General features: G+C 43.1%; 1 protein-coding gene and 1 long non-coding RNA gene across 5 annotated transcripts in view; one reads left to right on the forward strand and one right to left on the reverse strand.

The window, feature by feature from the left end:
- The window catches only part of gpc3 (glypican 3), a 262295-nt gene that overhangs the window by 226817 nt on the left and 11410 nt on the right, over window positions 1–24068 (forward strand). For 2 of the 3 annotated variants that reach the window (XM_070550394.1, XM_015950414.3), the window contains exon 7: window positions 1445–1631. In XM_070550394.1, coding sequence (XP_070406495.1) covers window positions 1445–1631 — 187 coding nt within the window. Of the gene's footprint in view, window positions 1–1444; window positions 1632–21778; window positions 21869–24068 lie in introns of all 3 variants that reach the window. The other variant, XM_054738126.2, reaches the window with a different exon arrangement.
- Window positions 969–22175, reverse strand: LOC129161076 (uncharacterized). 2 transcript variants are annotated; one of them, XR_011520452.1, is made up of 3 exons: window positions 13274–22175; window positions 11824–11942; window positions 969–8906 (listed from the first exon to the last, which is right to left on the reverse strand). It is a non-coding gene; the product is annotated as an uncharacterized lncRNA (long non-coding RNA). The 2 variants fall into 2 exon arrangements; XR_008561415.2 differs by having other exon boundaries at window positions 969–11942.

Below are 24068 nucleotides of genomic sequence, written 5' to 3' on the forward strand. Positions count from 1 at the left end.
TAGCTTGCAGATTTGCCATTGCAGCTTTAATGGCCCAATTTTCATGATGCCTGAGACATGGGTGTGGTTTGGTCATTAAAACTTAAAAACAAGACTAGTCACACTGGTCTCATATGAACATTAGCATGCTAGCTGCCACATCTGATGGAGCCGTGTTAGCTTGGGGGCTACATACTTAATTAACCCTCTGATGGCAGGAGCCAAACTGTACATGTCTGTTTTCTCTATAACCCTCAATAATAGATCTAGACTATCTAGATCACCATGACTTGTTAAAAAAACTCTTCATAAAGCTTAGCATGCGCCAACTTATCTTGGGGTGACACCATCATACCTGTGTAGCGTACCCTTCAAAATAAAAGCAGTCTCAAGAAAAATGCAGCATATGAGGACCTATGACTTTGTATTTCATTTCAACATAACCAGTGCTTACTGGTTTTGAGGCTAATTTATGCCTGGCTGTCATCTTTCTTTTCTTTCTTAAAAAACAAATTTGGTCAGTCTGAGGTTTGGGAGTCCACCCCATAAAATCCTAATGACAGTTTATTCTTTAGGGGTAATATTTCATTCTCATCTCATAATGTGATTGAACAGGAAGTGTGCAGCAGAGTAGGCGGACCAACGTAAGGTCACTAGGTCGTGCGGAGCGTAGCATCATTAGTGTGAATGGGCCTTTATGAAATTGCTTCACAGCTTTGTGACACAATATTATTTATGTTGTGTTTAGTTCACCACAGCTCTTACTAAATAAACCTGGAATGTTGATCAAGTCATTCTGAGCTTCTGTAATCTGCAGAATGTTTTCACATCTAAAGCTGAACTGGATATGAAACTGGTTGTCTATCCCATAATAACAGTACAAATGTGCATTAGTTTTGTGTTACAGCTTGACATGATGTGTGTTTGTAGCATCTGGGTCTTTCACACGTTGGACAAACTAAACAGAAACATTTATAAAAAGAAAACACTTCATTTCCATTTTTTTATTTTAGACCCTGAGCTCCAGATTTTCTCTTGAGCTGTGTGTGATGTTGTGTTTCGGCCCTGAGAAAAACACTCAAGACAATACGTTTTGCCAGTAAAAACAGTTTCACCAGTCTGCTCACCCACTGGGTTTCTTTTTCTACCGGTAAATTACACGGACCGAAAGCCACAGGCCTTTGAATGAATCACGTTTCTACTAAAATACACAAGGCTGGCAAAACTACCAAAACGTTGTTCCTTCTCAGTGATTATAAGTTTGGTAAATAGCGACACTTTTAGAATTTGCAGAGTTTGTGTCTGGAATTCCCCTCATACTCCTGTAATCACACGGAACATGCCGAGGCCCAAAGACTCCTCTGGATCATTTTCACCGCTTTGATATTCGGTGAAGACACCTTCTGCTCACCGTGTGTGTTTTAACGTCACTTTCTTTAATCCTGCCTTGGTTTTCCCTCTGCAGCTGCTGAACACGGTAACGGTGTCGGAGAAGCGTTGGCGAGCCAGGTCAAGAGGAGGCGGAGCTAACGGGTGGAGCGACGAGGCCGAAGAGGGATTTACAAGCGGGGACTGTGATGATGAGGACGAGTGTGCTGGGGTGTCGGGGCTGGGGCCGCCGCCGAGGCGCAAACGCCTACGCATCTTTGCAGGTGAGACACACCTGGTTCCTGCCTTAAAGGAGAGGACTGATGAGCTAACAGCTAGTCTGAGGCCAAAAGAAAAGTGTTTTGATCAAGACATCAAAGGACATTGATAAGCTTGATCCTTTTACATTGATTTGTGTAAATGTTCCTTTATAAACCTAAACAGTCGTCAGTTTTGCCCAAGAGGCAGACTCCGCCTGCCAAAAGTGAAGCCAACTTCACAGCAGAACTAAACATGTTTACAGCCGGGTTCAAAAAACATTTTAGGGTGTTTCTCAGTGTCAAGGCGCCTTGCTTGCGAGGACACGGTCCTTCCTTGGTCAAAGAAAATGGTTAAATGAAACAGACCTGCATCGCGTGACCGCGCCTTCCACGGCGGTCACGTAACGTCACGTAGCACGGGAGATAACGTAATATTTTATACAGATAAGCTTCAATATAAATACATAAAGCGCTTGTTACTTTTTAAATTGTATATATGTTTATTAAATTAAATATATAAGCGAGTTACTACCCGCTAGCCACCGAAGCTGCAACTACTAAGCAACTAACAACCATAGATAACTTCTTTGGATCTAAAAAATACATTTTAAATTAGTTGACTTACTTTTAAAATCGAAATTTGCCCCCAAAGTAGCTGCCGGCACTGATTAATCAGCGTGAGATATTGGAGGTGTGGTGTGAGAGCGTGTGAAAAGAGTCAAATGCGTGAGAGTTGGTAGCCCTGCATCCATTTAGATGTAATTAAAGCTTGAAACTGAGCTATCAGTGCTAGTGCTAGCGCTAGTGCTAGCGCAAGCCCGCCCCCCTCATGTACTCCAATGAAGGTCTCAGCCTCGACCTCACGTTAAATGTAGTAGAGGGTAGCAGCGTCACTCGATTGCAGTGTTCTGGCTAAAAGTGCATGCCAATCTGTTAGCTTTGGTTAGCTCAGTTAGCTCGTAGCTACATCATGTCAGAGTTTGATGGGTGTCGGTCATCTGCCCCGCCCTCTGCTCTAGATGGCTTTAATCACTCGCAGATGGCGGTGTTGGGAACCGCCCACTGAGCTTTAATTCAGCTCTTCAGAAACATACGAGTGACGGCGCGGAGGGTTTGTCCATTATGTATACAGTCCATGGTTTTGTCTCATCTGCTTATTTTGGGGGACATTTCAAGAAAGGGCTGCCTGGTGGTGCAGTAAGCACTGTATGTTTGAATCCCAGCTGCAACCTTTCTGCCAGGAATTTCCAGGTTCTCCCCATCCATGCGTGGGTTTTCTCCAGTTTCCTCCACACAGACCAAAAGCATACAAGTCAGGTTATTTGGAGGCACTACATTGTGCCTAGGTGTGAGTGAGATACTGGTCATTTATCTCTGTGTGTCCCTGATGGACTGGAGATCTGTCCAGGGTGTCCCATCCTGTCCCGCCTCTCGCCTGTGACCCTAGTGAAGATTAGGCGGTTAGTACATAGAATTTCTGACCCACTTGGATGGACAGGAAGTGCTACATTTTGCTGGTGGGGATATTTATTCTCCATAGAATTCATTTTAAATAGCGGAGTAGTTAAATATCTGTGAAATGAGATTAACTGGGACTAGATAAGATGTTTTAAGGTCAGCAGAAACACATGCTTGAACTAGCTGTTAGCTCATCAATCTAAGCAAGACATAAACTGTTTTTCCAAGCAGGAAGTGATTCACCAACTTCTGCAGAGGAAAACATTCCCAAATGACCAGAATGATTATTTCAAATACCTGTGTGAATGCATTTAGCGTCTCCTGCAGAGATTCAGAGACCGAACCCAGGCAGCGGGCTCAGCAAAGACGTGTTTACATGACTGCTGTACATGTTAACACCTCTGTGACACTACGCTGCTGCGGGGGAATGTGAGACTTCCACAGGTAGCCATCTTCCTGACCTCTTGACGTTGCAGGCGTCAATCCCATAAAGACAGAGGAGCACAACAAAAGCCAAACATAGAAAAGAAAAACAAAAGCTTCAGACTGTTGCAGGAAAAAGGAGAAAACAAAGCAGGAACATGGGTTCGATTAAGCCAGCACAGCTGAGCAAACAAGGCATTGGGAGTAGTCCTTCAGCCGGAGATGTGGCAGAGGTTTGGGTTTGCTGAGGTTTGAGGAAGAGGAGGAACTCGGGGTTCACACAGGATTCCTGAAGGGCCAATCCTTCCAGCAGGCTGGGCCGTGAGAGTCTGATGCCCTCGGTTCACACTGCTGTTACACTCTGACTCACGAGCTGCTGAAAGGTCCACTTTAGAGCTTTATCTGATCTGTTCGGAGGATCATGAATTAGCCGTTTGTGCTTTGGGCCTCATGACTCTGCAGGCACTTTTACCCGCATGTGCCTGCGTGTGTAGACCTTGAGGAGTTCCTGCTGATGGCTGAGCAAAACGCTGACCTGGCATGGCCGTTCAGCTCCTTTTGGTCAAACAGGGGGCTGCGGGTCAAAGGTCAGCCTGCAGAGCATGGGGCCTAATGGGCTGCCTGTCTGTGCGCCTCTCCTCTGAGATGGACGAGCCAGATTTGATTTCACAAAGCCGGGAGCCGATCGATGACGCGTCACTCACACACAGGCGGGGGGCGGGGGGCGGTGGCAGCCACAACAACAAGGTGCAGACAGAACAGACACATGGCCGAGACCCCGGCACAGACCGGCTGTCAACCTGCTGACCACACAGAGGATGGATCTCCCCTCGGCTGATCTGGAAGCAGATTCCATCACCTTCTGATAACTTATACCACTCACCAACACACACACACACACACACACACACAGACCAATCAAATCCCACTGTAAAACATTCCCCTCAGCATTCCAGGCCAGCAGAGCTATTCCAGGACGATTCCCGCCCCCCACCCCTTCTGCAGCCAGGCAGCGGGCTGGTGCCGCTGGCCCAGCTGACGTGTCACACACTCATACAATTTATTACATAACAAAATGGGGTTAAACAGTCCACATAGGATGAAAACGGTGATCATTTACATCTGCATCCACGTGACGAAGTTAAAAACAGCCTTGATAAGAAACTGGCGATGGTCAGATGATTAAACGGCTTGCTGCTCTTTAAATACCCACATCGTTTCTAGCAGGCTGATATAATCACCCAGCTGACTCATTAGCTAACATCTACCACCTGAGGCTATTGAAGCTAATGCTAAACTTGTGTCTCTTACCAGATACCTGCTGCGTGTGGAGGAACACACGCAGCTTTTCTCTGTAAATCCGTTCATCTTGGATTCCACATGACTTGTCTTTCACTCACGATAAGGGCTCACCTGTGTTTCTGTGCTTTCATGCACACCTGCTCTCCAACTGTACGCCCTCTGTGGAGAACAAAAGAACGTTCCACCATCCTCACAAGAAAAAAAAATCCTGCTGGCAGATTTCCTCTCAAAGCCTCCCTTTATGCCCTCACACTCCCCTCCCACCGACACTTCAGACCCAAAACTGCTGCTTCACAAACACACCAGCGAGTGATTAAAGATGAGCTAATGTTTAATCCAAACGGGCTATTCCCCCCACAGATTCATATAAATTATTAGTTACAGCTTCAGCTGGTGGTGTGTGGAAGAGGACATGGGCCACTGAAAACAACAACACCAAACTATCATGACTTTAATCTCATAATTCTTACTTAAACTTCAGAATTCTGCCTTTGTTCCTCAGATTTCTGACTTTAATCTCAGAATTCCGACTTTAAAATTTGATTTCTGCTTCTTTTATCATAATTCTGATCATAATCTCATAATATTGTGACTGAAATTAAGCCACTAAAGAAAAAGAGTTCTGACTTTAATCTCAGGATTATGACTTTAATCTAAGAATGATGACTTTAATCACACAATTAGGCCCTTTTATCAGAATTCTGATGTAATCTCAGATTTCTGTCTTTTTTCAGATTTGCAATTTTTATAAAACTAAAAATTCTGATTTTAATCTCAGATTTTTGACTAATCTCAGATTTATGAATTTAATCTAAGATTTCCGACTTTAATCTCATAATCCTGCCTATTCTCAGAATTCTGACTTTGATTTAATAATTCTTACTTGAATCTCAGATTTCTGCCTTTTTTCCAAAATCTGATACTAAATCAGAATTATGACTTTTATCCAAGAATTATGACTTTAATCACACAAGCATGCACTTTTTCAGAATTACTTACTTCAGATTTCTGCCTCTTTTTTCCAGAATTCTGACTTTAATCTCAGAATTCTGTTTTTAAAGTCAGATTTCAGATTTTAATCTCAGATTTATGCTGTTTTCATCAGAATTCTGACTTTAAGCTTTGATTTCTGGCCTTTTTCTTAGAATTCTGACTTTGATATCAAATTTTCTGATTTTCATGTCAGATTTCTGCTTTTTTCTCAGATTTATGGATCTAGTCTTAGATTTCTGATTTTTCTTTCCAAAAATTCTTATTTTAATCAGACTTCTGACTTGAACATTAAAATTCAGATTTAAATCTCACAATTCTGACCTTAATCTCAGATTTCTGACTTTAATCTCAGAATTTTGACTTTAATCTCATAATCTCATAACTTCCTGACTGAAATTGAGCCACTAAAATTTTAAATAAGAATCCTGACTTTAAAATCAGAAATCCATCTTTGATCTCAGATTTCTGCCTCTTTTATCGAAAATCTGACTTCAGTCTCAGATTTATAATTTCAGTCTAAGAATTCTGACTTTAATTCAGCCTTTTCTCAGAAATCTGACTTTGATCTCATAATTCTGACTTTAATCCCAATATTCTAACTTTAATCCTAAAATTCTGACTTAAATTTTATAATTCTGACTTTAATCCCAAAATTTCAACTATAATCTCAGATTTATGACTTAATTCTAAGAATTATGAGTGTAATCTCATTATTGCTAATCTCAGATTTCTGCCTTTTTCTAAGATTTTTTACTTTAATCTCGTATTTCAGATTTTTTTCTAATTCTGATTTTAATCTCCAATTTCTGATTTAAATATTATAATTCTGATTTAAATCTAACAATTCCAACCTTGATCTCAGATTTCTGACTTCAGTCTCAGAATTTTGACTTTAATCTCATATTTCTGACTTTAATCTCAGAAATCTGATTTAATATAAAATTTCTGCCTCCTTTATCAGAATTCTGACTTTAATCTTAGATATCTGATTTTTTTCTAAAAATTCTGATTTTAATTTCAGATTTCCATCTTTAATCTTAGAATTCTGAAATAAATTTAATAATTCTGACTTTAATCTTATATTTCTGACTTTAATTCCAGAATTCTGACTTTAATCTCATAGTCTCATAATGTTCTGACTGAAATTGAGCCGCTTAAAAGATACAAACAAGAAAAATAATTCAGACTTTAATCTCGGAATTCAGACTTTAATCTCAGAATTCTGACTTTAATCTCAGAATTCTGACTTTAATCTCATAGTCTCATAATATTCTGACTGAAATTGAGCTGCTTAAAAGATACAAACAAGAAAAAGAATTTAGACTTTAATCTCGGAATTCTGACTTTAATCTCATAGTCTCATAATATTCTGACTGAAATTGAGCCGCTTAAAAGATACAAACAAGAAAAATAATTCAGACTTTAATCTCGGAATTCAGACTTTAATCTCAGAATTCTGACTTTAATCTCAGAATTCTGACTTTAATCTCATAGTCTCATAATATTCTGACTGAAATTGAGCTGCTTAAAAGATGCAAACAAGAAAAAGAATTTAGACTTTAATCTCGGAATTCTGACTTTAATCTCAGATTTCTGACTTTAATCTCATAATTCTGAGATTTTTGCCTCTTTTTTAGAATTCCGACTTTAGTCTCATAATTCTGACCTTTCGCAGGATTCTGACTTTGATATCGTAACGCATACTTTAATCTCAGATTTCTGCCTTTTTTCTCAGATTTCTGACTTTAATCTCATAATTCTGAGATTTCTGCCTCCTTTTTAGAATTCCGACTTTAATCTCATAATTCTGGCCTTTCGCAGGATTCTGACTTTGATATCGTAACGCATACTTTAATCTCAGATTTCTGCCTTTTTTCTCAGATTTCTGACTTTAATCTTAGATTTCTGATTTTTTTCTGAACATTCTGACTTTAATCTCAGAATTGTGACTTTACTCACATAGTCTCATAATGTTCTGAGTGCAACTGAGCTTAAAAGAAACAAACAAGTAAAATAATTCTGACTGAGTTTAAAGTCAGAATTCCCACTTTAAAATCCGATTACTGACACTTTCCTCAGAATTCTGACTTTTTGACTTCTGTGAAAAAAAGTCAGAAATTTTTTTCTTTTCTTTTTGTGTTCTTTCAGTAGCCCTAATCCTCTTCCGTAGTTCAGGATTACCAGGGACCCTTGTCTGGATTTCCTTGTGGAGACTTTCTAGAGGCACCTCTGGTTAATGGGAGGAGACATTTTTCATGAACATCTCAACCCAGATGAAAACAGCAGCTCAGGTACTTTGGACGTGGATGTGATACCGTAATATTTCTCCTTTAGTTGGGACATGCTGCATCAGAGTTGGAGTGTGATGCTTCTCAGCTCTCTCTTTAGCTCGATTCAGCATCCCTCAGTTCTCCAAAGTGAATGGACCCGTTGTTCTGCTCCTGCACTCGGGTCACTGTTAGCACCCTGAAGGAAAGCTGCTTTCAGGAGCCACTGAGCAGCTTTATCATCTCCAGAGGTGAACGGAACGCAGGGTCGAGATATTCCCGTAATGTGAAACATGCAGCTCACGGTGAGCGGCTGAGCTGAGCTCACCTTTCAGACCCGCTCCTAAAATTTTTGAGCTGGAACAAAGACGCAGAGGAAAAGGGGAAGGTGATGAAAGAATGCAGGAATGGATGAGAAGGAGACAAAAACACCCTTGATAACTCCAAAGGTTGATACACTGGGAAACCTAAACATTCTTTACCCCGTATGTGGGTCCAGTTAACAGCCGAACACGCTTCCAGTATGAGAACCTGGTATGTTAATTAAGTGCAGCTGTCACCTCTGACCCCCTGCACCTGATAGGTGAGTCACTCGGCGCCAGGCCCACATGGTAGTGTTCGCCACATGCCTCCTCCATCAAAGCAGTTATAATCCAGACACTGTTGATGTCAGCGGCACTTGAGGGATCCACAATGTTTCAGCTTCACGGAGCGGCTGCAGGAGAGACGGCCCGACATGTGACCAACAGGTAGAGCTCAGAAGGCAGGGTGGCCCTGAGTGTCCTCAAGGTGGGCGTCAGATAAGATCTGGAGCGTTGTCCATCACAGTCATGTGACAAGCTGACATGCTGAAATCCTGCAGAAAAATAACAGACCTCTTACTCTTATTTAGTATCTCAATAGAAAGATATAACGATCTCCTGTAACAGCTTCAGTTACAGTGTTGGGCAAGTTACTTCAAAACTGTAATGCATTATTTATTACTTGTTACCCTCATTTTAAAGTAATTCATTACATTACAATATTACTGATTTTAAAATGTAAGGATTACACTACTTTTGAATTACTTTAAGTTACTTTCACCAAAACAACTTCAATATGAATCTGGTCATGTGACGCTCAGTGAGCTCATGACATACATGTGGAAGGTGATGTGGTGTCTGAGCTAGGGTTGCTGTTAAAAACAGTCAGATATAATAACAGTGCTTTAAAATGATTGTTTATTAAATAAAAGCAACAACAATCTGCCATCTTATATTAACTGAGCAGGGAGTGAGGTGGTGGGGGCTCCAAGCCTATATTTGCCTTGGTCCCCAATTGCCTTGATACGGCCCTGGATGTGGGACTGACTTCTGGGGTGATCTGATTCTATCACATGTATAAATATTAAATGCGTATATATTATTTCTTTTCACTGGTAAAAATGTGTATTGGGGATAAATCTACCTACTTTTTTCTTTTTTTTTTTCTTGGTTTTATGTGAATAATTTCCGGCCCTTTCTCTCTCTAACCTTCCTGCTGCATGTTTTCTCCGTCTTCCAGAAAAAACTGTTTCCTAGATTTCCTACTTTCTAACGATCAGCCAAAGGGATCTTCAAGCGCGGCGCTCCAGCAGTAATGAGTTGAAATCACCGGGGTACAGATTATTAACTCAGCTGAGGCAAAGCACGTCAGGAAAGCACAAAATACCAGAGAGCATGCGCCGATATGAACGATCGCAAGTGAATTATTTTGTTTTAGTGGAGCGATTTTGTGAATGTTACAGCGGCCTCGTGCAGGACGCAGCTGAGCCGTTACCGCGGCGTCCTCTCTGCCCGCAAAGCTGAGTCCATAAATGAAGTAATATATGCAGATACTGGATCTTTCTTCGGGTTTCCCGCAATTTGGATTTTTAAGGAACACATCTTGATTCTGGGTTTAAAAATGCATTGTAATTACCGCGTTACTGACAATTGTACCGAGTAAATATTACCATTTTCTTTCCCTGTAATGCCTTACATTACCACATTACAGCAAAAAGCAATGCATTACAGTAATTAATTACTTTTGTACCACATTACTCCCAACACTGTTCAGTTACAAGTTGTCATCCCAAATCTGTTTTCTGGTGGAATTGAATAAAACTCTGAATTCAGAAGGTGCAGGAGATCAAGATGTTCCATTAATCCAGCAGCCGCCAGAGCCGCAGCACACACTGTAGCGTATGTGCTGGATTAATGCTAATCTGAACTCAAACCTGTGCTACATATCTGTGTCAGAACACACTGATAGATGTGTAAAATTGTGGAAACAGTCTAAAGTACGTTATTTTAAAAGCTACGACTTTTAAAAGAGCGCACAATTAATCAACCGTCTAAATGTTAAAGGCAGGTCCACTGAGAAACATTTAATACTTGTTCTTTTTCAAAAACGATCGGTCGCGCTGAGTTTCACATGCATGCAGAACTCAAAAATAGTCTTCTACACCTATTTCCTGAATTAGTTGTTGAATTAATTTTGACGGGGAATGCTCGGACTAGAAACAGCCACAAAGTTCTTGGTCACAGTGAAAGGAAACATTCATGGACTCACCCATCTTGGCTCGTGACAGGGAAGGCCGTTGTTGGTTTTTGCATCCAGGAGAGAGCAGAGCACGTAGAAGCTAATCGCTAGCATTAGCAACTCCACCACACAGCAGAACTCCTCCAAGCATGTGTTATTTGTGGAGATAAAACATCAGCGTTGCAGAGCAAACTGAGGCAGTGAAAGAGCTGCGCTGCTGTTAACTCATTCGCTGCCAGCGTTTCTCACCGTTTTTACTGTTTTTTTAAGAGTCACAGAACGTTGCGCGCTAGGATGATGTCGATGCCAAAACAAACAAAACAAAGAAGAGACTCACCTCTTACATCAGGAAGAAGCCGTGTGTTTCGAGCGTTATCCGTTCTTTCATAATCCGTTGTTGAATTGTGATCGGCAGACACTTTTCCGGTTCGCGCCTCACTTTTTTTACAGGAACGGCCCAAAACGATCTCCAAACACATGGATGTGTTGCTTCCTGATCATGTGATCTGTGACGTACGCGGATGAAGATCGGCTTCAGGGCTGAGATGTTTGTTCTCTCAGCGCGGGGGATCGTTCCGATGCTCAAACAGTAAAAAAAATGCAAATGACGACTTTAGTCGTCACTGGCAGTGAACGAGTTAACCAATCAGAGGTTAGATGTCTGAATATCATGAATACTAATGAGAAAGACTCTAAATCCTGTTGTCCTCTGCTCCTCCGACTAACTTCTACTTCCTGAAACACAGAAATCGACTCACATTCCTACCAGAGACCACTGCAGATTTATGGTGACAGGAGTGAGTGAGAGCTTTAACTAAGGGACGTGCTGTATTGTGAAATCAAACTCAAACTTCATTTATTTATACAGCACTTAATCCTACAATACATGCAACTCAAAGTGCTCAACAAATTAAAAAGGCCCCACATACCCACATTCCCTCCCATACCCAGAATTATAAGAACCCCTTCACAACACATCCTCCAGCACACACACACACACACACACACACACGCTCCTGAGGTCCCCTGGCAGCTCGTTCCAGAGACGAGGACCGTAGTACTGGAAGGACGCCTCGCCGTGAATATGTGGCCTGACTTTAGGGACGACAAGGAGACGGCTGCCAGAGGAGCGCAGAGACCGCGTGGGTTCGTCTTAGGTGTGTTCTTGCTGTGCGTTATTTCTAATTCCATGTTGTCGTTCTTTTTTAAAACACAGAAACGGTTTTGTTTACCTGTTATTGACGCTACAGTTTCGCCGACGGCTGCCGGCTTCTTCAGGCTGACGCTGATGGCGGCGCGTCACTTCCTTCTCCGTTTATCGTTAGCGTGGGTTCGTACGGTAAAAGCAGTTCTGGAAGATAAGAAGGCCCAAGACCGTTAAGACACTTAAAAACCATTGAAAGTATTTTAAAATCAGTGTTATATGAATCACATTTGGCCCTGATGGTTAGCTAATTTAAAAATGTCTAAAACACACATTCCTACATGAGCTCAGGGGGAATTCATACCCTTTGTAAAAATTGTTTAACTGCAAATGATTCCCTGCAAACATGTAATTCGGCCGTTTTGTGGATTCAGAAGCAGCGGCTGACTCTGATTATTCTATTTTTGACCCAAACATAACTAACTTATCTGGCTGGTGGAGGTTTTTGAGACGAGTCACATGAATGAAGTAAAAATAAGAACATCAAGGTCTAAAGTCGCCAACAGGAAATGGTTAAAGTTGGAAAAAAGTTTCATGCTAATCAGCAGAAATATGTATTTTTGTCCGGGAAACAGAAGAGCTGCAGATAAAAGAGCAGATGGTGTTCAGGAAATCTTCCAAAAGGCGACTTGGACAAAATGATTGCTGCTTTCATTCTTGGCCGTCAGGCTGATCATCCTTTAGCCGACTCAGATCTGTTTGTGTTCTAGGAACGTTTAATAATCCGTCGTTACTGTTTCTAGTGAGAAATGGGTTGAATTATAAAGTTTGTAGAGTTTTGGTGATGTTTGTGATGATAAGTGACACTCTGGAAATGTTCTGACCCGAAGTTCTCCACATTCATCCTTCATGGAGCCTATAAACAAGCTCCAGCCAGTCCCGCTCACCACCATCTGTGTAAACAGGCGTGCGCGCGCGTGTGTGTGTGTGTGTGTGTGTGTGTGTGTGTGTGTGTGTGTGTGATGGGAAATGAGAGAAAGAAGAGACTGAAATTATCTTCTTATTGGACCCTTAATGGTTTCCCACTTTGGAGCGTTCCGAAATCAATCCAGGGATAAAACCCTTCAGATTAGCCCGGAGGCAGGAAGAAGGGCCCTGGTTTTAATTTGTGTGGACACCAGCGAGACAGAGCCTGCCCGGGTTCTCATGGTGGATCCGAGAGGCCCGGCAGCGTTTTAGTGGTTCTGAGAAACCCGAACATTTTCTCCGTGTTTGTGAGTGCGCCTCTTGGAAGAACGTTTGTTTGCTCAAGAGCTTTATTTGCATTCTCAGGCGCTTTTTGGACGCAGTAAATTGATTCCAGGCCCATTCCTGGGTCGTGTCCATCAGCTCCGCCACAGTCCACAAACACTCAGCACACAGCGGGACCATTCTCAAGGCCCGCTGCTCCGCTGCTCGCCGCCACAGCAACACACAGAAGCCATTTTCTGGGAATGTCAAACGTTTGGGTGGTATGCATTTCACGTGTTAACCCTCACCTGCATCTTAAATTATCCCTCTGTTCAGTTGTTTTTTCTTCCCTGCATCTGGCGTGCTGCCTCTCAGGTTTTCCAGCCCATTCTTGAGGGTAACTGGAGGATGCCGGGAACGTTGCCGGAGCTGTTGTCGGTAGGCTCCGAGCTGCTGGAGGAAACCACAAGCTAACCACTACAAAGGGCTCAGACAGATAGTGAAACCGCACACCAGGACGTCTCTGTGTGAGCACTCAGACCCAGCAAATTGTCACACATGCCTTCGCTCTGAGTCTGCTGTTTGCAGGAATGTTAGGAGGATTTTGCGTGATTGTTGGCAGGGACGCTCATACAGCCAACGTCCCTCGATCCGCCAGCCACGTCGCCTTGACCGGACCGACTGCAGCAGCCAGGAGGAGAATGGAAACACGTGTGTCAGGCCTCTCCTCTGTAGAAGATAAAGATAGTATCCAGAGAATGTCTCTAGTGCTGATAAGAACCGTCATTGTCCATCGTATTCCGACACCTAAACGGCGCGCCCTGCTGACCTCTGACCTTGGATCGAGCCCTGACCTCTGAGCTGACTCACAGACCTTCTCTGTGCACCGCAGAGCTCCCCACCCTGAGCGAGTTCCTTTCCCCCGCAGCACAGAATCAACTCTTTGTACGGATGATTTGTTATGCTTTTTACTTCTCTCACCCACGCACACTTTTTCCACCGTAGCAGCTCTGCTTCTGTCAGGAATCTGCACTCAAAATGTATGTGCTCAGATTTTCACGTTGTTTCAGACTTTTTCTCATTTATGGTCGTGTTCGTTCTTGACTGGAAGTGGAGACTAAAAATAAATGGAAATAAATGTAATTTGGACAGTGCAGGCAGAGGTCATTGAGTGCACCGCCGCTGCTCATCCCCTCAGAGACACCACCGCCCTTCAACAACTGCACAAATGAAGTAAAGGCCTCGCGTTCCTTGAAGAAATGAAAATCACCCGCTGCTCTTTAAAGCTAGGCTTTTAAAATGAGATTTTCATGGAGTTATGGTTCAGTCTTGAAAATAAATAGTGTCTCACTTGGAGTATGTTTTATGGAGGGGTGACAACTACTGCTGCAGCTAACATATCTATAATATCTATAAACTCGATTGGCTTAGATGGCCGTCTTGTTTTGGATTCACTCTAACAGTCAGTGAGTTGTAGACGTGGACCTGGTGTTTATCTCATGACTGAGTTACAGATGTGTTTGTGTTTTGTAAGGCCAGTTGAATAAAGTGACCACCTTTAAAAAGGGAATGTATTTCACCTCTTTAGACAAACAAGGTATTCTATAATCCAGATAAAACGTGTTCATGAGGTTTCCTGCACTAAATCCCTCTCACATAAAGTGATTCGGCAGCTCTTATTGATGTTGTCGGTACCTTCCAGAATGAGCCGTTTCAGAGCTCTGCCACTTTAATGCAAATGAGTTGCTGCTGGCCCCACCCACTCAACCCCGACTGGCCGCAGTCAGTGCGTTTACATGCAGCCAGTAACCCTTTTAAAAGCCGAATATTCACAATAACCCGGTTCCGCAGGTCCATGTAAACACCGCCAAAAACCCGGATATGCTCATAACCGGGTTTTTAAAAACCCGGTTACTACACCTGGGGTAACCCTTTTCTAACCCGAATGTTTGGTCGTGTAAACGCATACCGGGATATCCCCATCAAAGCGTGTGTTCTGCACATGCTCTGTTCGCAAGGAATCTTGGTCTTTTGAGTAGCGAGACGTCTTGTACGCGCCAGAACACCGGAAGTAAACAACAAGTTGGGAGCAACATGGCGAGTCGCGGCACAGCACCACACTTTTGGAGTGACGAGGAAACTAAAGCGCAAACAAACGCGGTCGCTATCTCTTCCGAACTGGGAAACATGTTGTTGTTTTCACGGATACCGGAACAAGAAGAACCGGAAATGACGCATATTGCGTCTGGACGTAGTCCGCACGTCCTGACGCTACCCCAACGTCCGCATTTAAATCGGGTTACGCAAGTCAGAGGTAACTCTTTCTATTTATGCTTGTAAACGGGTTATTCTGATCAACTCAGAAACCCGAATCCCGACCTTAACCCGATCATAACCCGGATATTGGCTGCATGTAAACGTACTCAGTGAGGTGAGGAGCTAGGATGTCTGGGGGGGAGGGGCTTGCCTTTTTAAGCATTGACAGGTGAGGGGAGGTTCTATGCTAATTTTCCATATCGTGACATCACACAAAAGGACATTTTCCAGCGGCTTGTTAAAGCAAACGATTTATGGCACCACACGGTGACAATAAACAGTTTTTATTCACATTTGGAGTGTTGCCTTGTGAGTCGAGCCCTGGGGGGAGGGGGGTTAGTGATGGGAGTGGGGAGCACAGCATGGCAGGATTTGGAGTCTCATTTCCCGATATTTGGACATCTCGCCTCTGATTGGCTAACAGCAACAAGCTCTACCACAGACTCCGTTTGACGTTTTATTTCTACAAATAACACACGCCTGGAGGAGTTCTGTCATTTTGTGGAACTGCCAATGCTAACAGTTAGCTTCTACTAGCCGAGACGTGCTCTACTCTCTCCTGGCTGCTAAATCAACAGCAGCCTACAGCGTTGCAAGTCAAGATGGGTGTGTCCATGAATGGTAATTATCAGAGCGTGAAAAGTGTCCAGCGATTTATGCTTGCACACAGAGACAGGCAAAAACGTTATAGCCAGCCTTTGACTGTCAGGTAGAGAACATTTTATGAAAGGATTGTTTAGTTTCTACTTATGTTTGTTCCAGAAGCTTCTATGTAGACTGTTTCTGGTGGGTTTTGTCACTCGTGCCGTAACTCACACGTTAAAGACAGTTTTAGAGTTTGTTTTCGTACGCTTGTATTTGTGTTCTCACTCCAGTTTTCTCCTATTTGAAAACATCCCAGCTCTATCATCTCTTCATAACCACAGCTCGCTCAGGCGTGACGTCTCCAGTCTTACTTTCCTGCCCTCAGATGGGAGGGTCCCTCGGATTAGAATAACAGTGAGTGTTATGGAGGAGCAGTGCTGTTGCAAAGGCCAGGGGCAGGACCTCCTGCGGGAGTCCCGTTTGTCTTGGCTCAACATTCTCTGGTCGGCCTGTGGGTGTGAAGGCATACTGTCCCATCCCTCCCCCCTCTGTGACTTACTCACTAGTATCTTGGGACAATTCACTCATTATATCCGTTAAGCCCGGAGAATTCTGCAGCTCCTGTCATGTTCCTCCTTGCAGCTGTGTGAGGGTGGCTCCTGGCAAACTCCCGCTTTTTTTTAAATGTGCTGAGTTTAAAAATCCATCTGAACATTTGCCCCGCAGAGATGAGACAAAGTGATAAAATATTTGCTCTCCCCCAGAAACCATAATATAAGCTGTTGAATCTTGAGAGCTTAAATCAAATTTGACCAGCTTAGGTGTGTTATGTGCTCACATCGTCTGCCAATGTAGCAGCAATCTAAACCATCTCCTTGCCGTTTCATGAGAAGCACCTGTGTTTGGAGACTGCACATTCCACATACGTATCTGACCAAAAAAGAAAAGGACTTTGTACAGTGCACACATGTGCTGAATAAACTGCACTGCACCGTGAAGCTCTCCAGAGGGCTTGTAGCAATGTGTCTACTGGCTACTGACGTGCCTCTGCTCTGAAAATTGATGTTTAAGAAACATGTTTTCCTACCAGTTCTGTCACATGGCTCCTCTCCTCTGAGATATTGGTTTTTGGGATGACTGCAGACTGTAAACAGCAAGCCTCGAGCAACCGGCGACACTGAAAACAAACGTCCAGACCCCTTCCCTCCCTCCTCTGTCCTCCTTCGCTCTCTCAGACAGACAGAATCACCACACATGTACTCGTGAGACTTGCTCTCCAGCCTCTGTTTGACCTGTCAGGGTGATCCAAACATCCGCTCCTCTCCCTTAAAAACTCAGTGTGTGGATGTGCTGGTCTGTTCTGCAGAGGAATGGTCACCAAAGAAAGCACCAAAGTTGATTTTCAACGCATGGATGTTGACTTGCATTGGGATACCTGGCCTTCCTTATTCAGTGCTGGGCCTTTCATGGAAAATAAGAGTATAGAAGGAAATTCTTGCCCCCTAGGGTGCAGACTGGACACATGTACCCTCCGGGGTTGAATTCTGTAGCTCAAAGTGCCTTCAGGATCATTTCCACTCAACGACCCATACCTATTCAGACCAGGGGTGTTCAAACCTGTTAAGATGAGGGATAAAGTAATGAAGCAAAAAGTCCTTGCAAGGTACAAAAATTTGACTTTTTTATTTCAATTAAAAGCAATTTGCTAATATATATTTTGCCTGTATGGTAGAGCAATTGGTAGGACTGCTGCTTTGCAGCAAGACAGTTGCAGATGCTTTAGGTGAACTGTAAGTCACTTTGGATAAAAGCAATAAAAAAATATATATTTATGCATAAATTACTATTTACTGAGGTGGTCCAGGTGTTCTGATTCTACACATGTACCTCCCTGTATTTCACACTTTCCTCCATGCTGGAGATACCGTAATTTCCGGACTATAGAGCGCACCTAAATATAAACCGCACCAACAAAAAAAAAGGTTTTCTACACACACGCCGCACTCATACACAAGCCGCGGTGCAGCAGCCACATGCAGGTCTCCGGCGCACAGCCCATGTACGGCCATAGCATCAGATAATTGGACAGAGAGACGCTACACGGAGGTTTTTCATTGTTGTTTTAATTCAACAAAACGAATTTTAAATACGGGTTAGCGCTGATAGCATTCATATTTCTGGATGGTTATAAAATAAAAATGGCACTGACACGTTATTACCGGTAATCTGCATGTTTAGAAGAAAAGAACAGCGCTGACACAGCATTAATAAGCCCTGGATGATTAGAAATAAAAACTGCACACAAAACATGCCTGGTTAGTAAATAAAACACACTTGCCTACCAGAAGAAGTCCTTCGCTCTCATCTTCCTCCTGCGCACTAAAGCCATTAAAGTCCTCTTCTTCAGTGTCGGAGCTGAACAGCCTCAGAAGAGCTTCGTCACATACCTTTTCTGTGGCGATGTCAGTGTCGCTGTCCGTGTTGCTGTCATCATCCCCGGGTGAAGCTGGCTTGAATGAGATCTTCCCGCTGCCGTCTCCAGCGCCGAACCATGGATTCATTCATGCCAAGCTGACGCGCGGCAGCGCCATTTCCCTCCTTTACTGCCAGATCGATGGCCTTCAATCTAAATGTGGCATCATATGAACTCATACGTGTAGTTACCATGATGAGGGGGTATGAATTTAAAAAAAAAACCTTCGTCGTGCCGGCTGCTTGCATGTGCTAAATTAAAATGAGCACTTTCTTCGATTTCCACTTTTGACTTCCACCTGTTTCACTTTCTGCTAAAGCGCCCCCTGCAGGTGAAGGAAAATACTACTAATAATATTTTAAGCGATATGGGTTTAGAACTAAACATTCCACAGCAATGGCAATAATGGAATTAACGGAAAAAATATCAACAGCAATTGACAATAAAAATGACTTTGTTAGTGGTTTCATTGATTTGAAAAAAGCTTTTGACGTCATTGATCACTCAAGGTTACTTCAAAAATTAAGTCAGTATGGAATAAGAGGTGTGGCTCATCAATGGGCTAAAACTTATTTAAAAAAAAAGGAAACAGTTTGTTCAGATAAAGGACCATAAATCAAAATTATGTGAAATTAATTGTGGAGTGCCACAAGGGTCGGTCCTCGGACCAAAACTGTTCATTTTGTTTATTAACGACTTGGTAAATGTATCTAAGACACTCGGTACCATTCTATTTGCAGATGATACATCACTGTTTTACTCAGGAGCAAATATTGAGGAGGTGGCTAAAGTGATAAATGATGAACTGATTAAAATTAATAACTGGTTTGATATAAATAGATTGACACTGAATCTTCATAAAACAAATTTTATACTGTTTAATGATAAAAAAGAACAGTGATGTGCCATTGGAAATAGATGAGATTGAAATTCAAAGAGTAAAAAAAACTAAATTTCTTGGAGTTCTTATTGATGAAGACTTGACATGGAAATCCCGCATTAGTTACATAAAAGGTAAAATTGCCAAATCCTTAGGAGTATTACACAGAGTCAAGTTTTTACTGACTAATTCTGGTTTGTTGGCGTTGTACAATTCACTGATTGTTCCATACTTGACTTATTGTGTAGAAATCTGAGGAGCAACATACAAAAACTATACACAACCCTTATTTATTTTACAGAAAAGAGCTCTGAGAATCATCATTTATAGTGGCTGTAGAGATCCATCGAGCCCATTGTTTATTAAATATAAATTACTGAAATTTCATGATTTAAAAGACTGGAAAATCTTACAAACCATGTATTAGGGCCAATTTGGGTACTCTGCCAACAAACATTCAGGGGATATTTGAAAAGAGAACTAGTAATTACATGCTGAAAGAAACTGATGTTTACAAAACCTAGATTTAGAACTAAAGTTAAGGAGTGGAAAATATCTGTAAATGGTGTTAAATTATGGAATAACCTTAAAAGGGAAATAAAGTAAAGCCGCACCTCATTATAAGCCGCATGGTTCAAAGCGTGGGAAAAAAGTAGCGGCTTATAGTCCGGAAAATACGGTACTACACCGACGCGACAAGAAAGAAAAGGAACTTTTATGAAGCACCTCTCAAGTTAAAAATCACAAGATGCTTCACAAGATCAAAAAATTCTAAATATACAAAATATTTTAAAAAATAAATCAAAAATTTGGTTAAAATGAGGAAAAAAGTCATTTAAAAAATGTAAGGAAAGTGACGAGTGCTCATGTACCATCCTGGAGGAGGTGCTTCCCTCCCAGGACTGTTTTCTGGGGTAAAAATCTGCCCTGCTATTCTGCTTCCTTCTGTGGAAACGGACAGGAATGGCCCAAGACTCTGGTTCCTGGAAAAAGTTCATTTACAAGTTAAGCTAGGAGGGTCAGCTTAACTGAAAAATCATTTTTAAATATTAGTTCTGATCATAATAGGTCAGTCTGAGTTTTTCATGCAGGCTGGACATGAAAATAGTCTCCTACACCTATCTCCTGCTGGGTCCTTTCTGATAGAAAATAAACGGTGAAACTCTAAAACTAGAAAAGTCTGACAGATCTACATCACACTGTTACTTAACATTCCTGGACTCACGTCACTCACCTATCTTGACTCGGCGGGGAAGGCTGATGTTGGTGCTAATGTTAGCATTAGCAGCTCCACCGCAGCGGAACTCCTCCAGGCTTGTGTTATTTGTGAAGATAAAACACCAACGTTGCAGAGCAGACAGAGTACGACTCACAAGGCGTTCATTCCTACCAGAGACCACTGCAAATGTATTAAAAATATGAGTAAAGTTGAAGTTTAAAGTTACACGCGAGTCCTTTTTTCTTTTTTGAGAGAGGAGTCTGGTTGGACGATGACCTTTTTGCAACCTGAGCTCTTAAGGCTGAGATAAAACTAGGGTTGCCTTAGCAAGGTGGTGTCCTTTAGTCTTAAAATGGAAGGTTGGAATGGATGCACAGGAGGAGGGCTGTTTTCGGCTCGGAGCCAAATGCTCCATATTTGTCCCAGTCCTGACTTTAGCTTTATACCTAGCAGTTATCCATCTCTTTAAAATAACTGTCTCTGTCGACGCTCGTCTCATAAAAAGAAGGAAGAAGACGAAATCAGATAACTGCTGTCTACATTTTCATCTTGTCTGTACTTTACTTTGCAAACACAGGCACAGGTGTTCACCACTAATTATACCAGGATATTATTAGTCTCACGCAGCCTGGCGCAGGAGACTGGAGGGTCTAAGTTTGCATAGTGTCCAGACCCAGTTGGGTTGTTTGGAAATCCTGCAGAACAAGGCCCCTCTGTGGTACAGCTCATGTCAAACTGTTTAAACTAGAAAGAAAGACTCTCTTGCCTTTTTTTTTCTAACTGAAGCTTTATTTCCACTCACATTATTATTGCAGCGAAGCCCAGCAGCAACAGTGTTCCCCCACTTTGTCTTTTTCACAAACCATTCACTACCACGCTCTCAATCATTCACACACAAATGCAGACGTGCATGCCCCCTCCCCTGTCTCTCGCCTTTATGCTCTTATCCACAGTGTATACAAAAGCTGTATCGAATTGCACCTTGAGCTTAATTGGCTCAGTGGTACAGTGCGCCGCTGTCGAAAGTGACAAATCGGTCTTTCAGAGCCCCAGAGAATGTCTGCCCACAGCTTGCTGTGTCAGAGGACACAGCAGGGGAAAAAGGAGGGGGGGAAAGTTAATTGTCCCTTGGCTGGAGTTCAAAAGCTGGCGTAACTGCAGAGAAATTTGTAGGAGATGCAGTTTTGAGGTTTATTTATTTGTCTCGTTCCTCCATGCCCGGTAGCGTGGAGGTCTGAAGGCGATAGACGAGTGGAATAAAGAGCCTCATTCTGTTTCTCCTAAAGTAGGGCTGGGCGAAACTTTCAACAGACTCCTCACCACTCTCTTTTATCACACAGTGGCTCAGATCAGACGCTCTTCTCTGGATCTCCTCCTCAGAAGGAGCTGAGAAGTGACAGCGTGCATGAGACAATGCATGAAGATGGCAGGTATTTCAGAAATCTGTCAGTATGTGTTTCCTCTGCATCTGGAATGACAGGGGACGGCTCGGCTCATGCCTGGCGTTCCTCACCATCGTGCTGCTTTATTACTCATATCCTCCTGGTTTATCTCATAACTCGGTTCTTTTGTTTCTGTCACACACACACACACGCACACACACGCACACACACGAGCCACACTAACACTTAGGATCTGCTCGGGAGAACAGCTGGGGATGTGGAGCAGTAGCAGACCAGCTGGAGTTAGAAAACATACCGAAAAGGAAAAAATGGGAGAAAGAAGAATACATCTAAAAAAAATAATGTAAATCTCATGTAGGTCTTAACCAAACAAATGCTTCACCTTGTATTTCAACTCTGGACTCCATAGGCGTCATTTTAACCGGGGACGCCGGGGACATGTCCCCGGCAAAATTTGTGCTTGGCAGCTGTTTCCCCCCCCCCACTTTAAAAAAAGCCTGCTGATGAGGATTTTTGTTTTACCAGCTCAGATCTTATACCAGGGGTCGGCAACCTGTTCCCATCAAAGAGCCATTATTACCCGTTTCCCACAGTAATGAAAACACTGGGAGCCACAGTGGCCGCAGCGTTGTGGGCGGGGCCCAGGGCGGGGCCCACCCTCGCATGGGCGTCGCACCCGTGGGGGATTCAACACCCACACTTTTCCAGCTGTTTTGCTCACCTCCACACCAGTCTGGTTTCTCTCTGTCACACTCACTCTGTTTGCCTCATCTCCTTCTTCACCTCCCGCTTCTGACAGCCGATGTCGGGTTTCCAGGAGAGCAGGAGAGGGAGGGACGGAAGTGCTTGACTGAATTCATAATTTTACATCTTGACATTAGCTGTACAAAGTCTGAGTTTGATAAAGCGAAGAACAACAATTTGCAGAGGTTTGGGCCACAGTAATTCTGGACGGACCTTAATAAGCAGTGACTTAAGTGAAGCAGGCAGGTCGCGCTATGGACATTTAGTTTAAAAAGACGTCATAAATGTGTTCCCCCGTCATTTTTATTTATAAAATATGAAGTAAAAACTCACAATTTAATTTTCATTCATTTGTCATTAATATGTAGTCTACACCCGTGCGTTAAGTGGACCATCTTCCAGTAAAACAAAGCATCCAGCCCACCTCTCCAAATGCGTAAAATGTGCATCAGCCGCTAGTTAGGCGCGCCGCGCGCACCGTCAGCTACGTCAGCCCAGACAAGAGCAGAGCAACTAGAGAAAGAATAGAGGATAATTCTGTCTGGATGTGGATGGAGATGACATTTTACAGCAGCCTGATCATCAATTAAACACGTAACCCGTGTGTGTGTGTGTGTGTGTGTGTGTGTGTGTGTGTGTGTGTTTTCCACTTCAAACACTGGTCTAACCAACCAGACCAGCGTGTCCAGAAACATATTAATGTTACAATTAAACAGTTTCACTTCATGTAGGCTAGGAACATTTCACCTGCCGTGGCCCGACCGCTTCTGCTCCACATAAACTTTGTGCGTGATCAAATGTCTCTACGCGTCATGCGTCTCCATATTAGAGATGGGAACAAGCGCTGTTCAGCCAAAGTTTCATAATTTCATAAAAAGAACATTTTTCCAAGTGACACATCCCTCAGAGAGACCGGGTTTCCAGACCGCTTCAGTGGGAGGAAATCTTATCGCATGCACCGTGGTTCTGCGCTGCGCTGCGAACCCCTCAGATCTTCAGCCCACTGTCCACCGTGGGCGCTCCGAGCCGCGCTGAACACAGTGTCCAGTATAAAGCTCTGATGTTCTGATGGGAATCAAGTTACCTCTGCGATGTGCGTTAACGATTAAAAAGTCAGCTCATCCATGCGCATCAGTGTGCTTCGGGGTAATTCTTTCAAAACAACCAACATCCTTCAGTTTATCCGTCAATATGTGGCAAGGTGGAGAAACGAGGACCCGGGCGGGATTCGATCCCCAGACTCCCGGGTGAGAGTCATACGCTCTAACCAGTCATCCAAAGGGACAACCCCTTGGCCAAGTAGCCAGGGCGCATGATCTATCGGGACACTGTGACAGGACACACACTGCCACACCTGATTATGAAACTTTGGCTGAATAGTGCTTGTTCCTGTCTCCAATGTGGCGATGCATCCAGGAGCCGTCTGAGGAGAATCCCAGAATCTGACATCCTCCAGCTCAGGAAGCGCATATGATTACGCACA

The sequence above is a fragment of the Nothobranchius furzeri genome, chromosome 1, assembly GCF_043380555.1.
Source record: "Nothobranchius furzeri strain GRZ-AD chromosome 1, NfurGRZ-RIMD1, whole genome shotgun sequence".
NCBI lineage: Eukaryota > Metazoa > Chordata > Actinopteri > Cyprinodontiformes > Nothobranchiidae > Nothobranchius > Nothobranchius furzeri.